This window comes from Cervus elaphus, chromosome 5 (genome assembly GCF_910594005.1).
Source record: "Cervus elaphus chromosome 5, mCerEla1.1, whole genome shotgun sequence".
In the NCBI taxonomy this organism is placed as follows: domain Eukaryota; kingdom Metazoa; phylum Chordata; class Mammalia; order Artiodactyla; family Cervidae; genus Cervus; species Cervus elaphus.
The window spans coordinates 8,957,599-8,982,322 of NC_057819.1; the positions used below are offsets into that span (position 1 = coordinate 8,957,599).

At 47.6% G+C, this 24,724-nt stretch overlaps 1 protein-coding gene and 1 non-coding gene across 2 annotated transcripts in view; one reads left to right on the top strand and one right to left on the bottom strand.

Moving 5' to 3' along the window:
- Positions 1-24,724, top strand: part of ACACB (acetyl-CoA carboxylase beta) — a 120,686-nt gene that overhangs the window by 45,908 nt on the left and 50,054 nt on the right. The window contains exons 8-22 of the mRNA XM_043901552.1: positions 341-450; positions 563-673; positions 1,954-2,163; positions 2,452-2,622; positions 3,229-3,390; positions 4,871-5,034; positions 6,441-6,591; positions 6,698-6,801; positions 11,621-11,702; positions 12,421-12,566; positions 14,038-14,188; positions 15,443-15,577; positions 18,045-18,191; positions 19,596-19,784; positions 21,550-21,650. Coding sequence (XP_043757487.1) covers positions 341-450; positions 563-673; positions 1,954-2,163; positions 2,452-2,622; positions 3,229-3,390; positions 4,871-5,034; positions 6,441-6,591; positions 6,698-6,801; positions 11,621-11,702; positions 12,421-12,566; positions 14,038-14,188; positions 15,443-15,577; positions 18,045-18,191; positions 19,596-19,784; positions 21,550-21,650 — 2,134 coding nt within the window. The remainder of the gene's footprint in view (positions 1-340; positions 451-562; positions 674-1,953; positions 2,164-2,451; positions 2,623-3,228; positions 3,391-4,870; positions 5,035-6,440; positions 6,592-6,697; positions 6,802-11,620; positions 11,703-12,420; positions 12,567-14,037; positions 14,189-15,442; positions 15,578-18,044; positions 18,192-19,595; positions 19,785-21,549; positions 21,651-24,724) is intronic.
- On the bottom strand, positions 9,123-9,229 carry LOC122695750. Its single transcript, XR_006341506.1, has one exon. It is a non-coding gene; the product is annotated as a U6 spliceosomal RNA (small nuclear RNA).

The following is a 24,724-nucleotide window of genomic DNA, read 5'->3' on the forward strand; positions in this document are numbered from 1 at the left end:
TTTTCTTTTGTTTGTTGTTGTTTGTTTTTGAAATCTTCATAGGATTTTAGAAAGTAGTGATTGACATACAAATGACTCCATACGATAGAGTTGGGATTTTTTTAAAATTCAGATCAATATGGCTGTTCCTGGTAGACTCAGTCTGAATTGTCTTAAGCTTGGTTTCCCATTCAGGGTCGAGTCGGTCCTTAAGGAAATGAAAACGCACAGTGGGAAACTGAAGGGCTGTGTCTGACTTCTGTTCGCCCAGAGGCCAGGTCTAGAGATGCTGTGGTGGGAAGAGGCCCTGTTCGTGTCTAGGCTCTTTGGGGAGGCTTCTGTTTTCTCTGTGACCCTCCAGGTCTGACAGTGGAGTGGGCGGAACGCAGTCTACAGGAGGGGCAAAGGATCACCATCCCAGAGTCCGTCTACAACGCTGGTTGCGTGAAAGACGCAGATGAAGGCTTGGAGGTAAGTGCAGATCCTGGAGGATAGGGGGCAGGAGCCAGAACCTTCTCATAAGCCTGGTAGCGGCAGAAACTGTCTAAACCTCTAAGGAGGTTTGTTTGTCTTTTGCCCCCAGGCAGCAGAAAAAATTGGTTTTCCCTTGATGATCAAAGCTTCTGAAGGCGGCGGAGGGAAAGGAATCCGGAAGGCGGAGACTGCTGAGGACTTCCCCATTCTGTTCAGACAAGTGAGTTCCTCGCACCGTGTGTTTTTCCACGTGTCTTTGGGAATTGTGCTTCTTCGGTGGGTGGCCACCAGATTCTTTCCACTAATGTTATTGTGTCACAACCAAGAGGACCCCTGGGGGGAGCTGAAGTATCACTGTGTTGTGTTACAAAGTGAACGTATGCATCTTTCCTTGAAAAAGTCCAAGGCTTGGGTTGATCTGTGCACTGTTTCCTTAGATGTTTGATTCTATGAACCAGTGTGTCTGTAAAGGATTTCAGAGATACCTGTTTGTGAGAATATCTATCTGTGACCGTTTGTCTATCGAGAGATGGAATATTTTGTACAGCTTAGCAGTTTCAGTATTTTTAATGTTTGTAGACGATCAATTTTATCGTTGGAACAAATCGTGTATTTACTTATTTGTAGCTGGTTTTCTACTTTTAAACCATTCTGCCTGGGGGGTGGGGGAAGGAATACATTAGGAGAAATACATCAGGAGACTGGGATTAAAATATGCACGCTACTTCGTTTAACATGGATAACCAACAGGCACCTACTGTGTAGCCCAGGGAACTATACTCAATATTATGTAATAACCTATAAGGGAAAAGAATCTGGAAAAGAAAAAAAAAAAAACACCAACATAACTCCTGTTAGCCCCTGGGTTTCTTTCCAGTACTCTTCCTGTGGTATATACTTTTACATAGACCTTCATATAGTTCTCGACTTTTTTCTTTGCTTTTTAATTACTTTATTTATCTTTGACGGCGCTGTCTTCATTGTTGCATGCTGGTTTTCTCTAGTTGCGGCAAGCATTCTCATTGCAGTGGCTTTCCTTGTCTCAGAGCACAGGCTCTCGAACATGCGGGCCAGTAGTTGTGGTACGTGGGCTTAGTTGTCCCGAGGCGTGTGGGATCCTTCCAGATCAGGGATTGGACCTGTGTCCCCTGCATTGGCAGGTGGATCCTTAACCACTGGACCACCAGGGAGGTCTCCATAATTCTGTTTTTTTATTTTTCACAGAAGTGGGATCTTCCCATGTGTTATTGTAATCTGCTTTTTTTTTTAAATTGTCTTAGAAATAACTCCATATGAATCCTTATCTTTACTCCATCGTCTACATTATGTATTTTTGATCATATTTGATTTTGAGAATGTTATGTCTTTGAGAAGAGGTAAAACTAAAAGATCAACAAGACCATGGGCATCCCTGCCATTGTGGCATGCTCTCCTTGGAGAGCTTCCTGCTCCAGCCCTGCTTCCCCAGGGAAGAGCCCGCCATCCTGCCGTCCCCCCCAGGTGCAGAACGAGACCCCTGGCTCCCCAATCTTCCTCATGAAGCTGGCCCAGCAAGCCCGGCACCTAGAGGTCCAGATCCTTGCTGACCAGTACGGGAATGCAGTGTCCTTGTTCGGGCGCGACTGTTCCATCCAGCGGAGGCACCAGAAGATCATAGAGGAGGCGCCGGCCACCATTGCCACGCCCGCTGTGTTCGAGTTCATGGAGCAGGTGGGCTCTGGGGAGCTTGGGTGGGGGAGGCATCTCAGCTCAGCACCAGCAAGAGCTCTCAATGCCCAAGTTGCCAAAGTGGAGTGGGTGTCCAGGAAGAGGTGAAGGGGCAGGGAGTGGAGGGAGGAGATGAATTCAGCCTCACGCAGGTTTGTTGGGCTATGATCTCTGGGGTCCTGAGGTCATTTACACACGGCGGGTCCTCAGCCTGCATTCCGTCAGGGAACCAGGATGTTTCCTCCCCCGAGAAAACCACCGGCACCCCCTCCTTCCCCATCTTGTCTGCAGTGTGCCGTGCGCCTGGCCAAGACGGTGGGCTACGTGAGCGCGGGGACTGTCGAGTACCTCTACAGCCAGGATGGCAGCTTCCACTTCTTGGAGCTGAATCCCCGCCTGCAGGTGGAACATCCCTGCACGGAAATGATCGCGGATGTCAACCTGCCTGCTGCCCAGCTGCAGGCAAGGAGACAGGCTCTGAGCCCCGGGGTGGCTTCTGCCCAGAGTGGGGGCTGGGGCTGGGGTCTCCTGTGCTGCTTAGGTCAGACCTCCCTCCATTTGGACTGACCTGGTCATTTCTTCCTGCTGGGAGTCACTCACACACTTTGGTGGGATATGACACAGGTGCTGGCGGGTCCCTTTGAGTGGGCCACATCCTAAGACCCGGTAGACTCAGTGCGATCCTTTGGCTCAGCTGGTGTCCCCCGTCATCTGCTTCTTCCTCGTTCCTCCAGATCAGCTTTCCCTGCGTCCTTCACAAAACTTTCTTTATCTCTGCCTCTGGATGCTGTTTCCCCTCCCCTCCCACCTACTAAGAATCTGTAACTTTTATCTGATACCCATTAGGTGTTGTGAGTGTTGCTTCTTTGCCAAAGGACACTGCTCCATGGGGGCAGAGGCAAGCTGTCTTTTTCTTTCCTGGCGTCTCCCAGGTTGTACCGTCTTGTGGGCCCAGGAGGAGCTCAGTATATTCCAAATCATTCACTGCACCACTTCCTCCATCACCTCTAGCTCTGGGCTCTGTGTTTGAGGACTGACCCTCTCACAGGATGGACTTCTTGATTTCAGATCGCCATGGGTGTGCCGCTGCACCGGCTGAAGGATATCCGTCTTCTGTACGGAGAGTCCCCGTGGGGGATGACCCCCATTTCTTTTGAGACCCCTAGCAACCCTCCCGTTGCCCGAGGCCACGTCATTGCAGCCAGAATCACCAGCGAAAACCCAGATGAGGCAAGTCGGGGGTGGTGGTGGGGAGGGGCTGCGTTTCCACCACCTCCAAGCTCCCAGCTTGGGGCAGACCCCGAACCTTAGCCTGGAGGAGACGCCCAGGCCTCACAGTTTACAGACGAGGAAACTGAAATGCAGGAAGGGGAGGGATGAAGGGGTTTATCCACAGGTGCTGTATGCCAGGGACCAGGCAGATGCCTGGTGTGTCAGATGACAGCCACGCCTCTGGGCATTGTCACCCTATATCGCAGCTCCAGTGGTTGGGGCGGCCGCCCTGATGCCCAGGACCTGCTGAGCCCATGGTCGAGTCCCAGTGGTGGACGACGAAGGTCACATGTGTCTATCTTTGGGACGGGCAGCTGGGTTTAGAGCACAGACCCTTGGATTTCTGGCTCCATGAACTTTTTACTACAACATACAGTCTAAGGCAGCGGTCCCCAACCTTTTTGGTACCAGAGACTGGTTTCACAGAAGACAGTTTTCCCGTGGACCAGGGTGGGGGGGGGGGAATGGTTCGCAGATGATTCAGGCACATGGCATTTATTGTGCGTTTTCTTTCTATTATTATTACATCAGCTCCACCTCAGATCATCAGGCATTAGATCCCAGAGGTTGGGGACCCCTGGTCTAAGGAGTCCCTCTGTGACTTGTTCTTACTTGTGCCTTAAAGTACCAAGCAGCTGGCGTCTGTCACAGTGTACGTGTGTATCAACGGTGGTCACATAACCACCATAATCTACCACGATTTAGTTATCTAAAGACTTCATTCAAGAAACTTGGGATGAGAGAAGTTTTAGCCCCTCTCTCCTATGGTGACTGTATTAGTTTGGGATCTTTGGCTGAGAGCAAACAATCAATTCTGGTGGTGGGCAGGCAAAATGGGAGACTTTTAAGGGGTGGATGGCTTATTCACAGGATGGAGGATCACATATAGAAAAAACCCAGGCACCTGAAACTTTGCATCTCTCGCCTCCAAGCATGTCTGCCAAAATGAATGCCTTTATCACAGGCAATCCCAGCCAGAACATCAAACCCACCTCTCCCCTTTTACCAGAATTATACTCAGAAGTGGATGGGTCATTCTCATAAAGGGAGTTTATGTGTATATTAGCATCAACTAGGGCTAACATTGGATTTCTCTATCTGCCATAGTCTAGAATTGGAAATCCCTCTCCCCTTTTATTTTAACATTTTCTGATCAACAATGGCAAGCATTTAAAATCAGTAGGTACTGTCACTCAGCTTCATCAAGTGATTACCAGTCCCCAACTCGGTTGTTATCTTTCAACTTTTTTTTAAGAATAAAAATTCCACACCTTGACGTGCTCACCTGGATACACCTGCACTGCTTGTGACAAGTATCAATGTTTTATTGATCACACTAAGCTCTTGGGTGTGGGAGGGGCTCTTGGGTTTTCCTAAGATTTAATTCTGATCTGGAGTAATAATTTCTTCTGTTTTGCTTTTTCTGTCTGGGCTCCAGGGGTTTAAGCCAAGCTCTGGAACAGTCCAAGAATTGAATTTCCGCAGTAGCAAGAATGTATGGGGTTATTTCAGCGTGGCTGCGACTGGTGGCTTACACGAATTTGCTGATTCCCAGTTTGGGCACTGCTTCTCCTGGGGAGAGAACCGGGAAGAGGCCATTTCGTTAGTATCTCCCTCCCTCCCTTCCTTCCACCCCTTCCTTTGAGAAACTAAAAATTATTAGCCTGTGGCTTCAGATGCAGAGCAGTTTAGGGGATGAATAGCAGACCCTATCTTAGACACCGTATGCCAAAGTCCAAGAACACGGTAATCTGTCCTCTTCCCTCGTTTGGGACCTGTGACGACATACATGGAATCAGTTCACCAAGGTCACTGATCCTGAGCTTGTTACAGGTTGAACTTGAAGGTGATCCAAAGAATGTTCAAGGTGATTCCAGGAGCTTAAAAGGTGCTGAGTGCTATAACTTTTTATTAAAAAAAAAAAAAAGGTGCAGGGGGGCCCTCTTTAAATTAAAGTCTCTTAAATAGTTCCCCAAGAAATCCACATTGAAAAGAAGCCCTCAAATGCCAAAACACCTCCATCTTTTAAAAAATTGAAGTATAGTTGATTTACAGTGTTATGTTAATTACTGCTGTATAGCAAAGTGATTCAGTTAAACATATATATATATATGTACATTCTTTTTTTAAAATATCCTTTTCTGTTATGGTTTATCATAGGATAGTGAATACAGTTCTCTGTGCTATACAGAAGGACGTTTCTGTTTGTTCATCCTAGCTAATAGTTTGCATCTGCTAACCCTAACCTCCCACTCATCCTTCCCCCACCCCCTCCCCCCTTGGCAACCACAGTCTGTTCTCTATGTCTGTGAGTCTGTTCCTGTTTCATGAATACGTTCATTGGTGTCATGTTTTAGATTCCATGTATAAGTGATATCATCTGGTGTGTTTCCCCTACAACACTCTCCCTGATTTCATAGAGAGTGGGGTTTTCTGCCCTTTGGACTGGACACCGTGTTTGATGCGGGGGGGGGGGCGGCCCTCTGGGAAACAGGAGGTGGTTACAGCCAAGCACGTGCAGGCTAGTGACTGCCCTGTGCAGAGTGGGGTACTGGTGTCAGCCATCTGTCCATGCACCCCAGTCATGCCGGGCAGCTGGGGGGACAGCTAGAGAGTGACTCCTCCTGGGACACTGAGCGATTTTGACAGGTCCAGCAGGAGAGAGAGTCAAAGTGACTGGCAAGGTTGATAACAATTATAATCACTGTAATTAATCATTTCATAGCAGCTAACATTTACCGATCAGGGATCATGTGCTTTATATGGATCGTCTCATTTGAATCACCAAGTACCTGTGAGAAGGCAGGGTTATCCCCCCATTTTCCAGATGAGGAAACTGAGGCCAGGGCAGTTTAGTCACTGGCCCAAGATTTGCTGGACCAGTCCATGCTGGAGGCTGTCTGATTCGGGACACTCTCTTCTCTGCGGTTTTGGCTCATTGGGAACCATGCTGGAGCTGATAACACCTACGTTAATTGGGAAAACAATCTGTGTGTCTTCCCCTCAAGGAACATGGTGGTGGCTTTGAAGGAACTATCCATCCGGGGTGACTTCAGGACCACCGTGGAATATCTCACCAACCTCCTGGAGACTGAGAACTTTCAGAACAACGACATTGACACCAGCTGGTTGGATAACCTCATTGCAGAGAAAGTGCAGGTAGAGGGCTGCATGCATCTCCCCTGGGGGTCCTGGAGCCACCACCCTCCCCCGGCTCCCTCTGGCCTTGGTCCCTGTGGATACTGACTCACAGAGTCTCTCCCAGGCTGAGAAGCCAGATATCATGCTCGGGGTCGTGTGCGGAGCCTTGAACGTGGCCGACTCCATGTTCAGAACCTGCATGACGGATTTCCTACACTCGCTGGAAAGGTAGGGCGTAGGGGTACTTCCTTTCCCCTCTTGGGAAAGGTAGCAAGTAAGTGGTGTTGGTGTTGGTGGCAAGTAAGGCAGAGACATACTTTCTTTGGGTGCAGATCAGTCACCATGCAGTTAGTGAACCCCTCCTGTCATCACCTTCTCCTCCTGCCCTCAGTCTTTCCCAGCATCAGGGTCTTTTCCAGTGAGTCAGCTCTTCGAATCAGGTGGCCAAAGTATTGGAGCTCCATCTTCAGCATCGGTCCTTCCAATGTGCTTACCTCTGTAGAATTCCTCAGATAAACCTGGGCTGCCCTGGAAAGGCTGGATGATTGGGGTGGTGGGGGCGAGAGGGATTCTCAAGGCCAAGATAGCCATCATCCTTCAGACAGCCATGTACATACTCATACTGACCTGTGTAAGTTAAGTTACAACAGGCAGGAGTTCAGAGAGGAGGATGTGAACTTGAGAAGCAAAGCAGATTATAGGTCACCTCTATAAATGGCTCTTTCCCAGGTTATAGGTCACCTCTATAAATAAATCAGGTGACCAGTGAAATGGACCCCATGAAGATGGCCAGGAGGTCCCTCTTAGGATGGACCAGGGTTTCCCAGCCTCTGTACCACTGGCATTTGGGGCTGGGTCATCTTCTGTGGTGAGGGCTGACCCTTGCCAGATGGAACATTAGCCCATCCAAAGCATCCCCTCCTCCTCCTCCGGAAGTCAGGACAATCGAGTGTGTCTCCAGATACTGCCATCTGTCCTCTGGGAAGAGGCAGAAATCTCCTTCCCCCCTGCCCTGCCCCCATTGAAAACCACCGTGATAGGCAAAGGAGACTACCAAAAGGGAGATAGAAGGATGAAAGTTTTTAGTCCTTGGATCATATGCTTTTTATTTTATTTTATTTTATTTATTTTTTATTAGTTGGAGGCTAATTACTTCACAACATTTCAGTGGGTTTTGTCATACATTGATATGAATCAGCCATAGAGTTACACACATTCCCCATCCCGATCCCCCCTCCCACCTCCCTCTCCACCCGATTCCTCTGGGTCTTCCCAGTGCACCAGGCCCGAGCACTTGTCTCATGCATCCCACCTGGGCTGGTGATCTGTTTCACCATAGATAATATACATGCTATTCTTTCGAAACATCCCACCCTCACCTTCTCCCACAGAGTTCAAAAGTCTGTTCTGTACTTCTGTGTCTCTTTTTCCGTTTTGCATATAGGGTTATCGTTACCATCTTTCTAAATTCCATATATATGTGTTAGTATGCTGTAATGTTCTTTATCTTTCTGGCTTACTTCACTCTGTATAATGGGCTCCAGTTTCATCCATCTCATTAGAACTGATTCAAATGAATTCTTTTTAAAGGCTGAGTAATATTCCATGGTGTATATGTACCACCGCTTCCTTATCCATTCGTCTGCTGATGGGCATCTAGGTTGCTTCCATGTCCTGGCTATTATAAACAGTGCTGCGATGAACATTGGGGTGCATGTGTCTCTTTCAGATCTGGTTTCCTCAGTGTGTATGCCCAGAAGTGGTATTGCTGGGTCATATGGCAGTTCTATTTCCAGTTTTTAAAGAAATCTCCACACTGTTCTCCATAGCGGCTGTACTAATTTGTATTCCCACCAACAGTGTAAGAGGGTTCCCTTTTCTCCACACCCTCTCCAGCATTTATTGCTTGTAGACTTCTGGATAGCAGCCATCCTGACTGGCGTGTAATGGTACCTCATTGTGGTTTTGATTTGCATTTCTCTAATAATGAGTGATGTTGAGCGTCTTTTCATGTGTTTGTTAGCCATCTGTATGTCTTCTTTGGAGAAATGTCTGTTTAGTTCTTTGGCCCATTTTTTGATTGGGTCATTTTTTTTTCTGGAATTGAGCTTCAGGGGTTGCTTGTATATTTTTGAGATTAATCCTTTGTCTGTTTCTTCATTTGCTATTATTTTCTCCCAATCTGAGGGCTGTCTTTTCACCTTACTTATAGTTTCCTTTGTAGTGCAAAAGCTTTTAAGTTTCATTAGGTCCCATTTGTTTATTTTTGCTTTTATTTCCAATATTCTGGGAGGTGGGTCATAGAGGATCTTGCTGTGATTTATGTCGGAGAGTGTTTTGCCTATGTTCTCCTCTAGGAGTTTTATAGTTTCTGGTCTTACATTTAGATCTTTAATCCATTTTGAGTTTATTTTTGTGTATGGTGTTAGAAAGTGTTCTAGTTTCATTCTTTTTTTTTTTTTTGGTATATGAAAATTTATTACTATCGTGCTTTCATCATCAAAATTTATGATCTTGGTCTTCCCTTCTTGCCTTTGTATAAAGCCAAAAAAAATATGGAACACTTCACGAATTTGCATGTCATCCTTGCACAGGGGCCATGCTAATCTTCTCTGTATCGTTCCAATTTTAGTATATGTGCTGCCGAAGCGAGCACTAGTTTCATTCTTTTACAAGTGGTTGACCAGTTTTCCCAGCACCACTTGTTAAAGAGGTTGTCTTTTTTCCATTGTATATCCTTGCCTCCTTTGTCAAAGATAAGGTGTCCATAGGTTTGTGGATTTATCTCTGGGCTTTCTATTCTGTTCCATTGATCTATATTTCTGTCTTTGTGCCAGTACCATACTGTCTTGATGACTGTGGCTTTGTAGTAGAGTCTGAAGTCAGGCAGGTTGATTCCTCTAGTTCCAGTCTTCTTTTTCAAGATTACTTTGGCTATTTGAGGTTTTTTTGTATTTCCATACAAATTGTGAAATTATTTGTTCTAGTTCTGTGAAAAATACCGTTGGTAGCTTGATAGGGATTGCATTGAATCTATAGATTGCTTTGGGTAGAATGGCCATTTTGACAATATTGATTCTTCCAATCCATGAGCATGGTATGTTTCTCCATCTGTTTGTGTCCTCTTTGATTTCTTTCATCAGTGTTTTATAGTTTTCTATGTATAGGTCTTTTGTTTCTTTAGGTAGATATACTCCTAAGTATTTTATTCTTTTTGTTGCAATGGTGAATGGTATTGTTTCCTTAATTTCTCTTTCTGTTTTTTCATTGTTAGTATATAGGAATGCAAGGGATTTCTGTGTGTTAATTTTATATCCTGCAACTTTACTATATTCATTGATTAGCTCTAGTAATTTTCTGGAAGAGTCTTTAGGGTTTTCTATGTAGAGGATCATGTCATCTGCAAACAGCGAGAGTTTCACTTCTTCTTTTCCTATCTGGATTCCTTTTACTTCTTTTTCTGCTCTGATTGCTGTGGCCAAAACTTCCAACACTATGTTGAATAGTAGTGGTGAGAGTGGGCACCCTTGTCTTGTTCCTGATTTCAGGGGAAATGCTTTCAATTTTTCACCATTGAGGGTGATGCTTGCTGTGGTTTTGTCATATATAGCTTTTATTATGTTGAGGTATGTTCCTTCTATTCCTGCTTTCTGGAGAGTTTTAATCATAAATGAGTGTTGAATTTTGTCAAAGGCTTTCTCTGCATCTACTGAGATAATCATATGGTTTTTATCTTTCAATTTGTTAATGTGGTGTATTACATTGATTGATTTGCGGATATTAAAGAATCCTTACATTCCTGGGGTAAAGCCCACTTGGTCATGGTGTATGATTTTTTTAATATGTTGTTGGATTCTGTTTGCTAGAATTTTGTTAAGGATTTTTGCATCTATGTTCATCAGTGATATTGGCCTGTAGTTTTCTTTTTTTGTGGCATCTTTGTCTGGTTTTGGAATTAGGGTGATGGTGGCCTCATAGAATGAGTTTGGAAGTTTACCTTCATCTGCAATTTTCTGGAAGAGTTTGAGTAAGATAGGTGTTAGCCCTTCTCTAAATTTTTGGTAGAATTCAGCTGTGAAGCCATCTGGTCCTGGACTTTTGTTTGCTGGAAGATTTTTTATTACAGTTTCGATTTCCTTGCTTGTGATGGATCTGTTAAGATCTTCTATTTCTTCCTGGTTCAGTTTTGGAAAGTTATACTTTTCTAAGAATTTGTCCATTTCATCCAAGTTGTCCATTTTATTGGCACAGAGCTGCTGGTAGTAGTCTCTTATGATCCTTTGTATTTCAGTGTTGTCTGAGAAGAATGAAAGTTTTTAGTCCTTGGATCATATGCTTTTTAAAAAAATATTCTTATTTGGCTGCACTGGGTCTTAGTTGCAGTCTGTGGGATCTAGTTCCCTGACTGGAAATCAAACCCAGGCCCCCTGTATTGCAAGTGCCAAGTCTTAGCCACTGGACCACCAGGGAAGTCTCAGATAATATGCTTTTGAATGGTAATAGAGTACCAACATGGGCTTCCCTGGTGGCTCAGCGGTAAAGAATTCTTCCTGCAATGCAGGAGACCTGGGTTCGATCCCTGGGTCGTGAAGATCTCCTGGAGGAGGGCATGGCAACCCACTCCAGTGTTCTTGCCTGGGAACTCCCATGGACAGAGGAGCCCAGCAAGCTGCAGTCCATAGGATTGCACAGAGTCAGACATGACTGAAGCGTCTAAGCAGCAGCAGCAGAGGCCCTGTCCGTGCACCAGTTTCTTTCACAAGCAGGTGGCAGGATTCCCACACAAGGACTTTTTCCGAGAAGCAGCAGCGTGGAGTTTGCTTCTTGGGAAGCCCTTTTGCAATTTCACATCCTGCAGCACGACCAGTTTCCTTCAGTTCTAAGGGATATCAGGTTCCTTGGGACTGTCCATCCCTTGCCTTTATCAACCAACTGTGGTGATGCTTAGGAGAGGCAAAGAGTGGGTGGTTTTTAAAATCCAGAGAATGGATGGCCGCAGAGTTCTTGGTCACTCCCAGACTTACTGCAGGTCTGTCTTCTCTCCCAGGGGCCAGGTCCTCCCCGCAGAGTCTCTGCTGAACATTGTGGACGTGGAATTAATTTACGGAGGCGTTAAGTACATCCTCAAGGTAAAGGTCTCTATTTCTGGGGTGTCTCTAACACTCTGGGGTCTCAAGGGAGTTTTACTTCTGCAACATGCCACCCCTGCAGTGGATTTTCTCATGCCTGGTCCCGGGATTCCCCCTGCAGTCCTATGACCTTGAAACCTATGGGCTTTGGATTCCAGAACCTGTAGGCTTGGTCCACATGCACAAACAAGTTGTGATAGAGCATGTATTGGTTTCCCACGGCTGCCATAATGAAGTTCCATAAACCGGTGTCTTCACCAGTTTCACCAGAAATTCATTGTCTCTCAGTTCTGGAGGCCAGAAGTCCAACATCAAGGTGTTGGCTGTGCCGTGGTCTCTTAGGCTCCCAGGAACCACCCTTTCGGTGGTCATGGACAGTCCTTGGTGTTCCTTGGCTTAGAGGTTGTCACTCCAATTACTGCTAGTCTCTGGCTTTGTACGGCTACCTGTGAGTGCGTCTTTGTCTGTCTGTCTTCATCTTCTTCTTGTGCCTGTCTGGGTCTCTTCTCGCCTTACAAGAACACCAGTCAGACTGGATTCAGGGCTCACCCTAATCCGGCCTGACCCCTCCTTAACTGACTACATCTGCAAAGACCCTGTTTCCGAGTAAGGTGACATGCCGAGGTTCCGGGAAGGATATGGACTTGGGGGGACACTGTCCAACCCCTCAAAGCGTGCAAGCAGAACCACGGCTCAAGGGCAGAACCTGTCCCCACAGGTGGCCCGGCAGTCTCCGACCATGTTCGTCCTCATCATGAACGGCTCTCACATCGAGATCGACGCCCACCGGCTGAACGACGGGGGGCTCCTGCTGTCCTGCAACGGCAACAGCTACACCACCTACCTGAAGGAGGAGGTGGACAGGTGTGTGGCCGGGGGCAGCCAGAGCCAGCTCCCTCCACCCACCTCGGGTCCGTGTGCACTTTTAGGCTTTTAGCCGAGGCACCTTCTCCGGGACCTTCCGGGGCTCCTGGGGAGTTCATCTCGAGGGTGGAATCCCAGGCTGCAGGTTGGCATCCATGGGAGGTCCCCAGGCATCCCTTGTCTAGCGATGTGGACGGATTCAGGGCTGCCAGCTCCACAGCCTGTGAGGTGTGCGCTGGGTCCCAGCAGCTCTGGTCTGAGCTGCAGTGTCCACACCCATCGGAACAAGGCTGGGAGAAGATGCGGTTATCCAGTTAGGGTAGCGGCTATTTATTTGAGCATCTGTTGGGTTGGCCAAACGTTCGCTTGGGTTTTTCTGTAAGATGTTACCTACGAATAAACTTTTTGGCCGACTCAGTACTCACCCCAGGTGTCAGACTAGGTGTCAGCAGAGAGCCGTGGTCACAACTCATGGAGTCTTGTCGGGGACGAGACGCATCGAACAAGCGGATGGCAGCAGGGAAGGTTGCTGTGTGTCTGGATGGGTGGAGCATGGGGTGACCCGGAAGCACTCAGTGTGGGGGCCTCACGAGACAGACTCAGAGACCCTGTTGGTCTGGGGTGTCTGACCAGCCCGAGCTCACACAATGAAACAGACCCCTACTCCCACCCCCAGCTGAACAGGCAGCAAAGACCCCTGGCCAAGAAGAGTAAAATGGGGGAGGGACGGGGGGGGTGGGGATTCCAGAGGCCCCAGGCCTGAAAAAGCTCCAGTTAGGGAATGCAGGTTCTATTCCCAGTCCTCCATGGAAGAAGGCAGACCCCCAGATCGGCATTGTGTTACCTCTTTTTAACCCATGTTCTCTCTGCCAAGAACATTCAGGGTGATTATAGGCACCACCCACAGGGCAGGCCCCTCCTGGTTCTGTTACAGAAAGTGAAAGTGTTAAGTCTCTCAGTCTTATCCAACTCTGCGACCCTGAACCAGAGCTCCTCTGTCCGTGGGGATTCTCCAGGCAAGAACACTGGAGTGGGTAGCTGTTCCCTTCTCCAGGCGATCTTCCCAACCCAGGGATCGAACCCAGGTCTCCCGCACTGCAGGCAGATTCTTTACTGTCTGAGCCGCTAGGGAAGTGGTTCTGTTATAAGGAGAAGCCTTTCCCTGGGTCAGCATGTATTGAATAATATCGATATTGCTTGATTGCTTTCTCTGTGCCAGGGCCTGTTGGAATTATGTCAGGAAAGGGAGCTAGTTTTCTGCCAGGAAGGGGCCCCACCCCAGCTCACCCCCAAAGTCTTTGGGGTAATTGTCAGACAGCACCATTTGGGAAGAGTGGAGTGAGTCGCTCAAACCATCCCAGGGTGATGCTCCTGGCTGCCGTTAGGGAGGGAAGACGCTGTCAGAAGCCTGACTCTGGCACGTGGGTAGATGGTCCCCTCCAGTGTCCTCACCACCTCCTTCTCTATCCAGTTACCAAATCACCATCGGCAACAAGACGTGCGTGTTTGAGAAGGAGAACGACCCCACGGTCCTGAGATCCCCTTCGGCTGGGAAGCTGGTGAAGTACACCGTGGCGGACAGGGAACACGTTGAGGCTGGGGGCAGCTACGCCGAGATAGAGGTGACCGCAGAGCTGGCCCCCAGGGTGGGGCTGCAGCCGGGCCGCCCTCACACCCCTCCCCCGGGGAGGGCCCTCTGGCCAGGCTGCTGCACCCAAGCCAACAGACCGCCCCTTTCTCCTGAGCGCTCACCTGCTGATCCCTCAAAGAGCCAGCCCCGGTTCCCTGCCTTATCCCATGGGGAAAAAAATCTCAAAAAATGTATCCCTCCCCAGGTGATGAATGATAATAATGCTGGCAATTAAAAAGTGGTAACCCAACACCTGCAAAGCACTTAACACATGGCAGGCACCCTTCTAAGCATTTTCTCTGTCTTTAATTCCTTCTTTAATCTTCCTAGCAATCATGAGTTGGACCCAAACAGAACCTCCATTTTGCACATGACGACATGGGGCCCAGGCAGCCTAAGAAACTCACTCAAGGTCACACAAAGCCAGGATTCCAACCTGGTCATTCTCTGCTGCCAAGGAAAAGAATGATTTCTGTAATGAAAATATAGCAGTGGTGGGAGCTGACACCTGTTGGCCTCTTGCTATGCGCCCTCCAGCTTATCCTTCTCAGTGTCCTATGAGACTAGCCTGTCATTTCCCCCCATTTTACAGTTAGGGAAACTGAGGCTCAGAGAGGGGACGGCATGTGCTAAAGATCACAGAGTGGTGGGTGGGGTGCAGGGGTTCCAGCCCAGGCCTGGCTGACCTGAGTGCCCAAGCTATGAACTTTTGAGCATGGGCAGGATAGTCCTGTCTGAAGCCCATACATGCTAACAACATTCATCGCGTCCACACAGCCAGACTCTCGGACCAGTTAAAGGGGCTGCTGACTGGACTGGAAGCACATTCTTCATTCCCCAGAAGGTTTTCTCTCTGCCTTTAAGAAAAGGAGCCAGTCATAAAACACACCTCATTTTAGGAACATATGTATCAGTCACCCTACATCATATGATTTAGCTGTGTTTCTAAGAGAAAGGCCTTCCTTTGGAAATAAGGAGCAGTTTCCACATCTGTAAAATGGGTACAGTGAACACCTGCCTCCCTGGCTGGCTTTGCAGATGGTAAAGATGTATGACCAGCACTGTGCCTGGCACATGATAGATTGTGTAAATGCCACTCTCCTCTCCCCGCTGCACTTGAACTCTGCCCAGGGGGTCATTCTTTGTAAGTGACACGGTCCATGCTCCAGAATTGCTAGTTTGGGGTGACCCAGGCCAGACCCTAGGGGCCCCACCTAAGTAGAAATCACTTCTTTGCGCAAAACAGGTCATGAAGATGACCACGACCCTGAATGTGCAGGAAAGTGGCCGGGTGAAGTACGTCAGGCGTCCGGGGGCTGTGCTGGAAGCTGGCTGCGTGGTGGCCAGGCTGGAGCTCGATGACCCTTCTAAAGTGCGTCCGGTATGTGACACCTGGCACGACTACCCTGTGAGCCGGGCAGGCCGGCGGCTGCGGCCCTCCGGCCTCACCCACCCCGATGGACGCAGGAACGTGCCTGCCTGTGCCCACACCCTCCTCAGCAGCTCCCCATCCCACTAAGAGCAAAACCCATGCGCTTCCGATGATCTTCAGGGTCCCCCAGGGGCTGTGCCCCGCTTTCTCCCCTGGATTCACCCTCTGCCTCCCTCTCCCCCTTAACCACACGCTCTGGACCCCTCCCCCTCGGGGCCAGCTCCCTCTGCCCAGAAGAGCCTTCCCCCAGATGTACACAGGGCTCCCCTCTCATTTCCCATAAACTTTGAGGCAGCCCTCTTCCCTGCCGTGCGTTGTATAGCGTTGTCACGTTTCCATGACGCGAGGTGACCTGCCCTCCCACGGTAAGCCAGGCATGCCGGGAGGTGGCTCCCCATTCCTGCAGGTAATGTTTGTTTGTTTGTTTGTTTTTCTTTATGATAATTAGCATATATGCCCAGGAAGAAAAAAAGCTAGAAAAGCATTTTTTTTTTTTTAATCAAATTGTCTCTTTTCTCCGGACTATCCTATCAGTTTCATTTGTTTTCTCCTCTTTCTTTTCATTATTCTCTTTCGAGGGTTACCAAAGGTAGAAATAGAGTGAGCTTTGTTAGGTAACAGGAAATGAATCTGTGCCTACCTTTGTGATTCGTTTTAGCAGACCTTTCCTGTGGGGCTGGGTTCTGGAGACAGGAACCCAGCCACCAGTGCCAGCAAGCTCATGATTGCCAATGAGAAAGATAAGCAGATAAGTCTTTGTAATTCAGCTCAGTCAGAGGGACCATCCTTGGCTGCTGGCTGTGGGGGTCTAGAGGGAGAAGCAGCAGCAGACTGTGGAGACAGGAAGCCCTCCAGTAGATCTTGAAGGGCGAGAGGAGCCTGCAGGGCTAGGAGTAGAGGGGATGGGAAGCTGAGGGCTCTGGGCCGGCAGAATAGCACGCCCCCAACTCCTGGGCCCCAGTGCCTCACATGGTCAATGATGAGTGGGTGTGCTCAGTCGCTCAGTCGTGTCCGACTCTTTGCAACCCTGAGGACTATAGCTTGCCAGGCTCCTCTGTCCATGGGATTTTCCAGGCAAGAATATTGGAATGGGTTGCCATTTCCTACTCCATATTGAGTGGATATTTGTAAAATAAATTAAGAGATGAATGAATGCATGAATTCAGTGTTGCCCTTTTGGGGAGCTTTTTTAAAAAAAAGTTTTGGCCTCACCTCACAATATGTGGAATCTTAGTTCCCCGACCAGGATTTGAACCTGCACTCCCTGCATTGGAAGACAGAGCCTTAGCCACTGGACCACCAAGGAAGTCCCTTTGGGGAGTTTTTTGTTTGAGAATCCTCTAAGGCCAAATGTTTATTATTTACAAAAAGCACGTACATTTGCATGAGAGTTTCCTAACTTTTCCTCAGTGCTAGGCATTCATCTTTGGGATTCAAGCAAACCTGAAAAGAAATAGGAAAATAGGGAGATGATATTGGTTAGAAGGCAAAGCCAAACAGAAACATCTGTCAGCAAAAATAATCAGCAATAGGAAAAGAATTTTATTTGAGCCAAACTGAGGACCACAGCCCGGAAGACAACCTTTCAGATAACTCTGAGGGACTGCTCCCAAGAAGCATGGTTTTCAGCACAGTTTTGTATCTTCTCTGAGCAATGAACATGAAACAAATCAGGAAGACTTTCCTCTAAGATTTCAAAAAAAAAAAAAAAAGCGAAAAGGAAAAAAGCCAGACCAGCGTATGCACAGCAAGTCACCATGGCCTTGGCACCCAGGAAGGGAGTCCTGCTAGCATCAGGGGAGAACCAGCATTGGCATCCCAGGAAGGGAGGCATTGCATCTCTATTTTATTTATTTATTTTTTAGCTTTTTATTTTGTATTAGAGTATAGCCAATTAATAATGTTGTGATAGTTTCAGGCGGACAGCAAAGAGACTCCGCCGTACTCATCTTTATTTTTAACATGGACTTTCTGTACTTCTGGTCAATGTGCTCTTTTCCTCAATAATTAAAACAGATGTCCATTGTATGTTTGGCTACAAACAGGCTGCTTAGTTAGCATGAAATTCAAGTTAACTCATGTAGAAGCCACAATGACTTCCCCTGACCTCAACATGTGAACATTTAAAATAAAAAAATCACATCTAACACCCTCCAAAAGTATTTGGAATACTTAAATGACTACGACATTTACCAAGGGGAAGATTTGGAACCCTCACATGGGTGTGTATGAGCACTTTTAACTTTCAAATAGGATGCTTTCTTCTGTTCCCCCTCCCCTTCAGGCTTCATGCTAACCACACTGTGTGCATGGTATACATATTGTGTGTTGGTGGCTCTGCCTTGGCCCTTGGCTGGTCCATCTCCTTCGGAGGCCACAGTGGCCTTGACCTCTGGCTCCTGTTGTGTCTCATCAGGCTCAGCCGTTCACAGGAGAGCTCCCCTCACAGCCAACGCTGCCCATCCTCGGAGAGAAACTGCACCAGGTTTTTCACAGTGTCCTGGAAAATCTCACCAACATCATGAATGGCTACTGTCTGCCGGAGCCTATTTTTAGCATCAAGGTGGGTCACGTGTGCAGGGTGGGTGTGTCACACACACATGCATAGGTGCAGGTAAAGAGCCCAAAGATCCCGGAGATCTTTACTGGGGTAAGAAATGAGGAAGTCTGTCATTTCTATCAAGGGCCTGTTCTCAGGGGATTCCTCAGTTTCACTGTAGACATCGCAGTACATTTCTTTCTGATTATAAACCGGTGTAAAGGTTACATTGCTTTTGGGGATCCACTTCAGCTCAACACTGAGAATGTTCACGTCGTAAGAGAAGAGTCGATGCGGGTCACCTCTTAAAGAGACAGTAAGGAAGCGACTTTGTCCAGAGACACAGCTCTGTTCATCCAGGGTCCCATTGTCTAGAGAAGTAAGTCCTCAAATTTGCAGACCTCTGTGAAGGATCCATGCTGCTGAACGTGGCATCAGTAGCTATAAAACGACTGCTACATCACCTTCCATCCCAGAATAGTCCATCACAGTGATGGTGGTCATGGTAATAATGGCCAGCTCTAGCCTGGTACATGCTACGTGCTAGCTCCCACACTGAGCACTTAACACTTACTAAGTCCTTTCACCTTCCCAACAACAGGGAGGTAGGAACTCTTATTATTTGCATTGTACAGGTGAGGAAACTGAGACACAGAGAGGCTATAAAACTTGCCTATTTCATCCATATGGAGGCAAAGAGGGGGTTTGAACCCTGACCCTCCAGCTTCAGGGTCCATGTGCCTAGCCCGTGTGTCAGGCTGCCTAATGACCAGCATTGCAACAGTTTTTTTAGCCTCTGCACTTGCCAGTGTGTGCATGGTTTCAAGTTCAAACCTTACAACCTCGTTACGGGGTTGACGACCTTCTCCTTCCCATTCAAAAGCCATCAACAGTTCTGGTGACCCAGAAGCAGGGCACTGCAGCTATTAAGAGTCTCTGAGTTTGCATCCTGGCTCTGCTTCCTACTAGCTGGGTGACTTTGGGTAACTTAATTCATCTCTCTGTTTCAATATCCTCAAACAGAAAATGGGAATACCGATTATACCTACTCCCTGGGTTGTTTCTGAGGATCAGATGAGAACAGGTCAATTTGGGTCCTCCAACAGTGTCTGACACAAAGCAAGCGTCCCACAAGCATCTGTGCTTCGCATAGTCTGATGTCCTGACCCCGCACCAGGCTGGCAGTGTGGATGCACAGGGCGGGCAGTGGGGCCGTCCTGGGTGGGGAAACCGGGTGGGTGTTGCTCCCCTCCGTGGCTGGGGCCATTCCACCCTGGACTGTTCCAGAGGCTACCAGGTCTAGATCTTTGGCTGCTAGAGTGCATGGGGCCTGGACGGCTTAGTGTGTGGGGCGCCCCCCACCCCGTGCTGGGTGGCTGCACCCTCGCCCCCTGCAGGCCTCAGGCCAACACTCTGGTCCCGCCGCAGCTGAAGGACTGGGTGCAGAAGCTCATGAGGACCCTCCGGGACCCATCGCTGCCGCTGCTGGAGCTGCAGGAGATCATGACCAGCGTGTCGGGCCGCATTCCCGCCCCCGTGGAGAAGGCCGTCCGCAGGGTGATGGCCCAGTACGCCAGCAACATCACCTCGGTGCTCTGCCAGTTCCCCAGCCAGCAGGTAGGTCCGCACCCGCACCCTCCAGGAGCTCAGCCCCCAGTCAGTCTGGACCTCCAGCCTCTCATCAAGTTGGGCTTTGTGAGACCCACATCGACAGCACGAGATGCTGGGGCCTGAGAGTTTTCTTTCACGCCTTCTCTGCAGAATCCCAACATTTTCCCCCAAAGCAATAGTTTTAGGTGGACATAAGCAGTTATCAGTAGTCCCTGGGTTCGGATCGGGAGTAGGTGGTTGGTGTGAATAGTCACCATTTTCCAAAACTGCACTGTCTGACATGAGAGGAGAGTGTGAGTTTTTCTCCCTAGTGTGTAGTGTTGCTTCTTCCTCCTTGGGTTTGTGTAGGGTGGCAGTCGTGGGGCTATACGTATGTATCAGATTTTCTAAGAATGGAAGCCATTCCCGGGGAGTCTCAGAAATCTCTAATAATTCTACAGTGGCCTCATTTTGTTCTTTTTGGGGGGTTGCTTTTATCAAGCATGTTACAGGAAACCTACATCTGGAAGAGCCCCCTCTTTTTTATTTTCATGCCCTCGGTCTGGTGAGAAGGGCTTCCTTGCACCATTAGTCAGTAATTTGGGAAGCTCGAGGTCACTGTGAGTCAGTTTATTCCCAGAAGTCAACTTCTGCTGCTGCTACTGCTAAGTCACTTCAGTCGTGTCCGACTCTGTGTGACCCCTTAGATGGCAGCCCACCAGGCTCTGCTGTCCCTGGGATCCTCCAGGCAAGAACACTGGAGTGGGCTGCCATTTCCTTCTCCAATGCATGAAAGTGAAAAGTGAAAGTGAAGTCGCTCAGTTGTGTCCAACTCTTTGCAACCCCATGGACTGCAGCCCACCAGGCTCCTCTGCCCATGGGATTTTCCAGGCAAGAGTACTGGAGTGGGTTGCCATTGCTTTCTCCAAAGTCAACTTCTAGGTTGGACTATTGTTCAGCTGTAAAAAGGAATGAAATGATGCACGCTGCCCTGGGGATGAGCCTTAAAAACTTAATTCTCAGTGAAAAAAGCCAGTCACAGAAGCTCACATTGCTCAATTCCATTTATATGAAACGTCCAGAATTGGCAGATCCATGGAGAAGAGACAGTAGATTAGTGCTTGCCAGGGGCTCGGGGCAGGAGTGAGTGACTGCCCATGGTTATAGGATTTCTTTGGGTGGTGATGAAAATGCTCTAAAATTAGTGATGATGGTTGCATATCTCCGTGAATATAGTACAAACCACTGAATTAAATATACACTTTAAAAGGAGGGAGGAGAATATGATAGTATATGATTTCTAGCTCAACTAGAAGAAATAATGAAAATAAAGCTCTCAAGGACCCCAGTGGAGAATCATACATGTTGGAACCTTCTGGGAATTTGTTATTGATGCAGGTTTTTCATTAGAGGTGTTTTTGTTTCCATGAAACAGTATGCCAATAGCATTCAACCTAATTGTAAAAATAGGACCTACCCGACACCCTCATGCTCCTGGTGTTGGAAATTCGCTTCTCCTCCTCCCCTGGAGTGTTTGTGAAGAGGAATGGTGTGAACACGCATAAGTCTTCATGTGATAGTTGTCATCCTGAGCTCTTTAGTCCCCAAGCCACATGTTGAGTGGGGTACACAGAGGCATTTCTGGGGGGCCAGAGGGCTTTGGGTGGGAGTGTTTGAATGATCCTCTGCTGGGCTCTGCGTGGGAACCTGTGATGGGTCCTTCCAGTGACTTCTGTGTGGTGGACAGATTGTGTGGTCTGAGTGGCCAGGCCTGTCCTGTCTTCCCGTTCAGATAGCCACCGTCCTGGACTGCCACGCGGCCACCCTGCAGCGGAAAGCTGACCGGGAGGTCTTCTTCATGAACACCCAGAGCATCGTGCAGCTGGTCCAGAAGTGAGTCTCAGGCCCTCCGTGGGACGTGGTGGTCACACTTACTCATCCATGTGTTGCCCAGGGTGCTGCTATCTTAAGGGCAGGCTCAAACCAAGAGACAGTGCCTGGGGTCTGAAACCCCAGTTCCAGCCCTGGCACAGCCCTGCCTAACAGAAGGACAAAGCAACGCCCTTTACTTCCTAGTCTCAGTTTGCTAGTCTGTAAAATGGGAATTAAAAACACTTCACACGCTGAATCATTTTGCACTACCGGTAGATTAACTTTTTTTTTTTTTTATTTTAGGTAGATTAACTTTTGTAAAGTGCTGAAACACAGCAAGTCCTCATGGTAGCTTTGCTTATGAGACAGTGGGATGAAATGACTTTACAAGCCATAAATGATTATAGAAATTATTCTTGTGATTTTGGGGGATCCTTGCAAAGGAGGAATTGGTAAAGAACTTGTTCAGTTGCTCAGTCATGTCCAACTCTTTGCGACCCGTGGACTGCAGCATGCCAGGCTCCTCTGTCCTTCAGTATCTCCCAGAGGTTGCTCAAATTCATGTCCGTTGAGTTGGTGATGGTTAGATACCATCTTATCCTCTGTCACCCCCTTCTTCTGTTGCCTCAATCTTTCCCATCATCAGGGTCTTTTCCAATGAGTCAGCTCTTTGCATCAGGTGGCCAAAGTTTTGGAGCTTCAGCATCAGTCCTACCAATGAATATTCAAGGTTGATTTCCTTTAGGATTGACAGGTTTGATCTCCTTGCTGTCCAAGAGACTCTCAAAGAGTCTTCACTAATACTACAATTCAAGCATCAATTCTTCAGACCTTCTTTATGGTCCAACTCTTACATCTGTACATGACTATTGGAGAAACCGTAGTTTCAACTATATGGACCTTTGTCAGCAAAGTGATGTCTCTGCTTTTTAATACGCTGTTTGAAGTGAAGTGAAGTGGAAGTCTCTCAGTCGTGTCTGACTCTTTGCAACCCCATGGACTATACAGTCCATGGAATTCTCCAGGCGAGAATACTGGAGCTGTTTCCTTCTCTAGGAGATCTTCCCAACCCAGCGACTGAACCCAGGTCTGCCGCATTACAGGTGGATTCTTTACCAGCTGAGCCACCAGGGAAACCCAATACACTGTTTAGGTTTGTCATAGCTTTTCTTTCAAGAAGCAGCATCTTTTAATTTATTGGTTGCAGTCACCATCCACAGTGATTTTGGAGCCCAAGAAAATAAAATGTGTCACTGCTTCCACTTTTTCCCCTTCAATTTGCCATGAAGTGATGGGACCGGATGCCATGATCTTAGTTTTTTAAATGTTGAGTTTTAAGCCAGCTTTTTCACTGTCTTCTTTCACCCTCATCAAGAGGCCCTTTAGTTCCTCTTTACTTTCTGCCGTTAGAGTGGTATCATCTGCTTATCTGTGGTTGTTGATATTTCTCCCAGCAATCTTGATTCCAGCTTGAGCTTCATCCAACCTGGCATTTCGCATGATGTACTCTGTATATAAGTTAAATAAGCAAGGTGATAGTTTACAGCCTTGGGCATACTCCTTTCCCAGTTTTGAGCCAGTCAGTTGTTTCATGTCTAGTTCTAACTGTTACTTCATGACCCACATACAGATTTCTCAAGAGTCATGTAAGGGGGTCTGTATTCCCATCTTTGTAAGAATGTTTTAAAAGAACTTTCTTTAAGAACTTGTATTTTATCTTACATAGCTCTTGAACAGGGAGAATTATTCTGATGATAAAAAGAACTGCTCTTTTGTATGAAAACTCTACCCAACAAGAAGCTTTGCCTTCTTGGACAGAATTCAAACATTTTCAGACGAGTGAGTTAATTTAGCACATATTAGCCACGTGCCAAAAACTGTAAGAGGTGCAGAAGATAGGTGGCTGTAGGAAAATGCCCTTCTCTCCAGGGCACTCCTTGGCTTGTGAGGACTCATAGTGACAATATAGGACTGCAGTTGAGGAAGGAGATTTGCATTTGGATTCCCCACAAAGTGAGAGTTCCATAGCCAAGGGCTAATCCTTTCCTCTGAACTCTTTCAGCACTAACCCTAATCCATCCTTTAGTGTAGGAGAAATGACCAGGAGGTATGAACAAATGATAAATGAATCAAATTCCCTAGCAGGTCCTTTTTTGTGTTAAATATAAATCTCAGAGGTATATCCTATGTTGTGTGCATGTTTTTTTTTAAAAATCACATTTGAACAAAGGAGCCTTTTCGGTTCGTACTCTTGTTATCATTTGCTGGTGCTGGGGCAAAGCTGGTTTCAACTTTCCTGAAACTCAGCGTCCCATTCCTCGTGTTCTGAAATGACTTAGAAGAGGAAACAGTTTAAAGAACCTCTAGGTTACCATTTGTTTTTAAAAGGAAAGTGAAATGTACACAGGGATCATTTGGTAAATGTCTTTCAAGTTTTGTTTTATTTTTCAAATTGTCTTTATCCATTGGATGATTAATTGAAAATATTTGCTTTCACTCATTCATGCAAGGCTGACCCCATTCAGCATCCCAACTCTGTGGCTGTTTTTCCTTTTCTCTGGGGACCTCTGTTTGGATGTGTGACCTTGGGCAAGTCGTCGCTCTCTCTGACTGGCAGAGTTAGCACAGATGGACCAACTCATGCATCCCTCCCAGACCTGAGGATGAGAGGATGCAGCCTCTAGATTCTTTTTTAAATATTTGTTTGTTTGGCTGTGTCGGGTCTTAGCTGTGGCGCGCGGGATCTTCATCCCGTCACGCGGGATCTTTGCTTATGGCTCCTGGACTCGCTGGTTGTGACGCGTGGACTCAGCAGTTGTGGTGTGCAGCCTCAGTAGCTCCACAGCATGTGGGATCTTAGTTCCCAGATCAGGGACCGAACCCATGTCCCCTGCATTGCAAGGCAGGTCCTCAACCACTGGACCATCAGGGAAGTCCTCCTCCAGATTCTTTATTAGTGTTTTCTCTGCAATACTTTGGCCACCTGATGCGAAAAACTGACTCATTTGAAAAGACCCTGATGCTGGGAAAGATTAAAGGCGGGAGGAGAAGGGGACGACAGAGGATGAGGTGGTTGGTGGACATGAGTTTGAGTA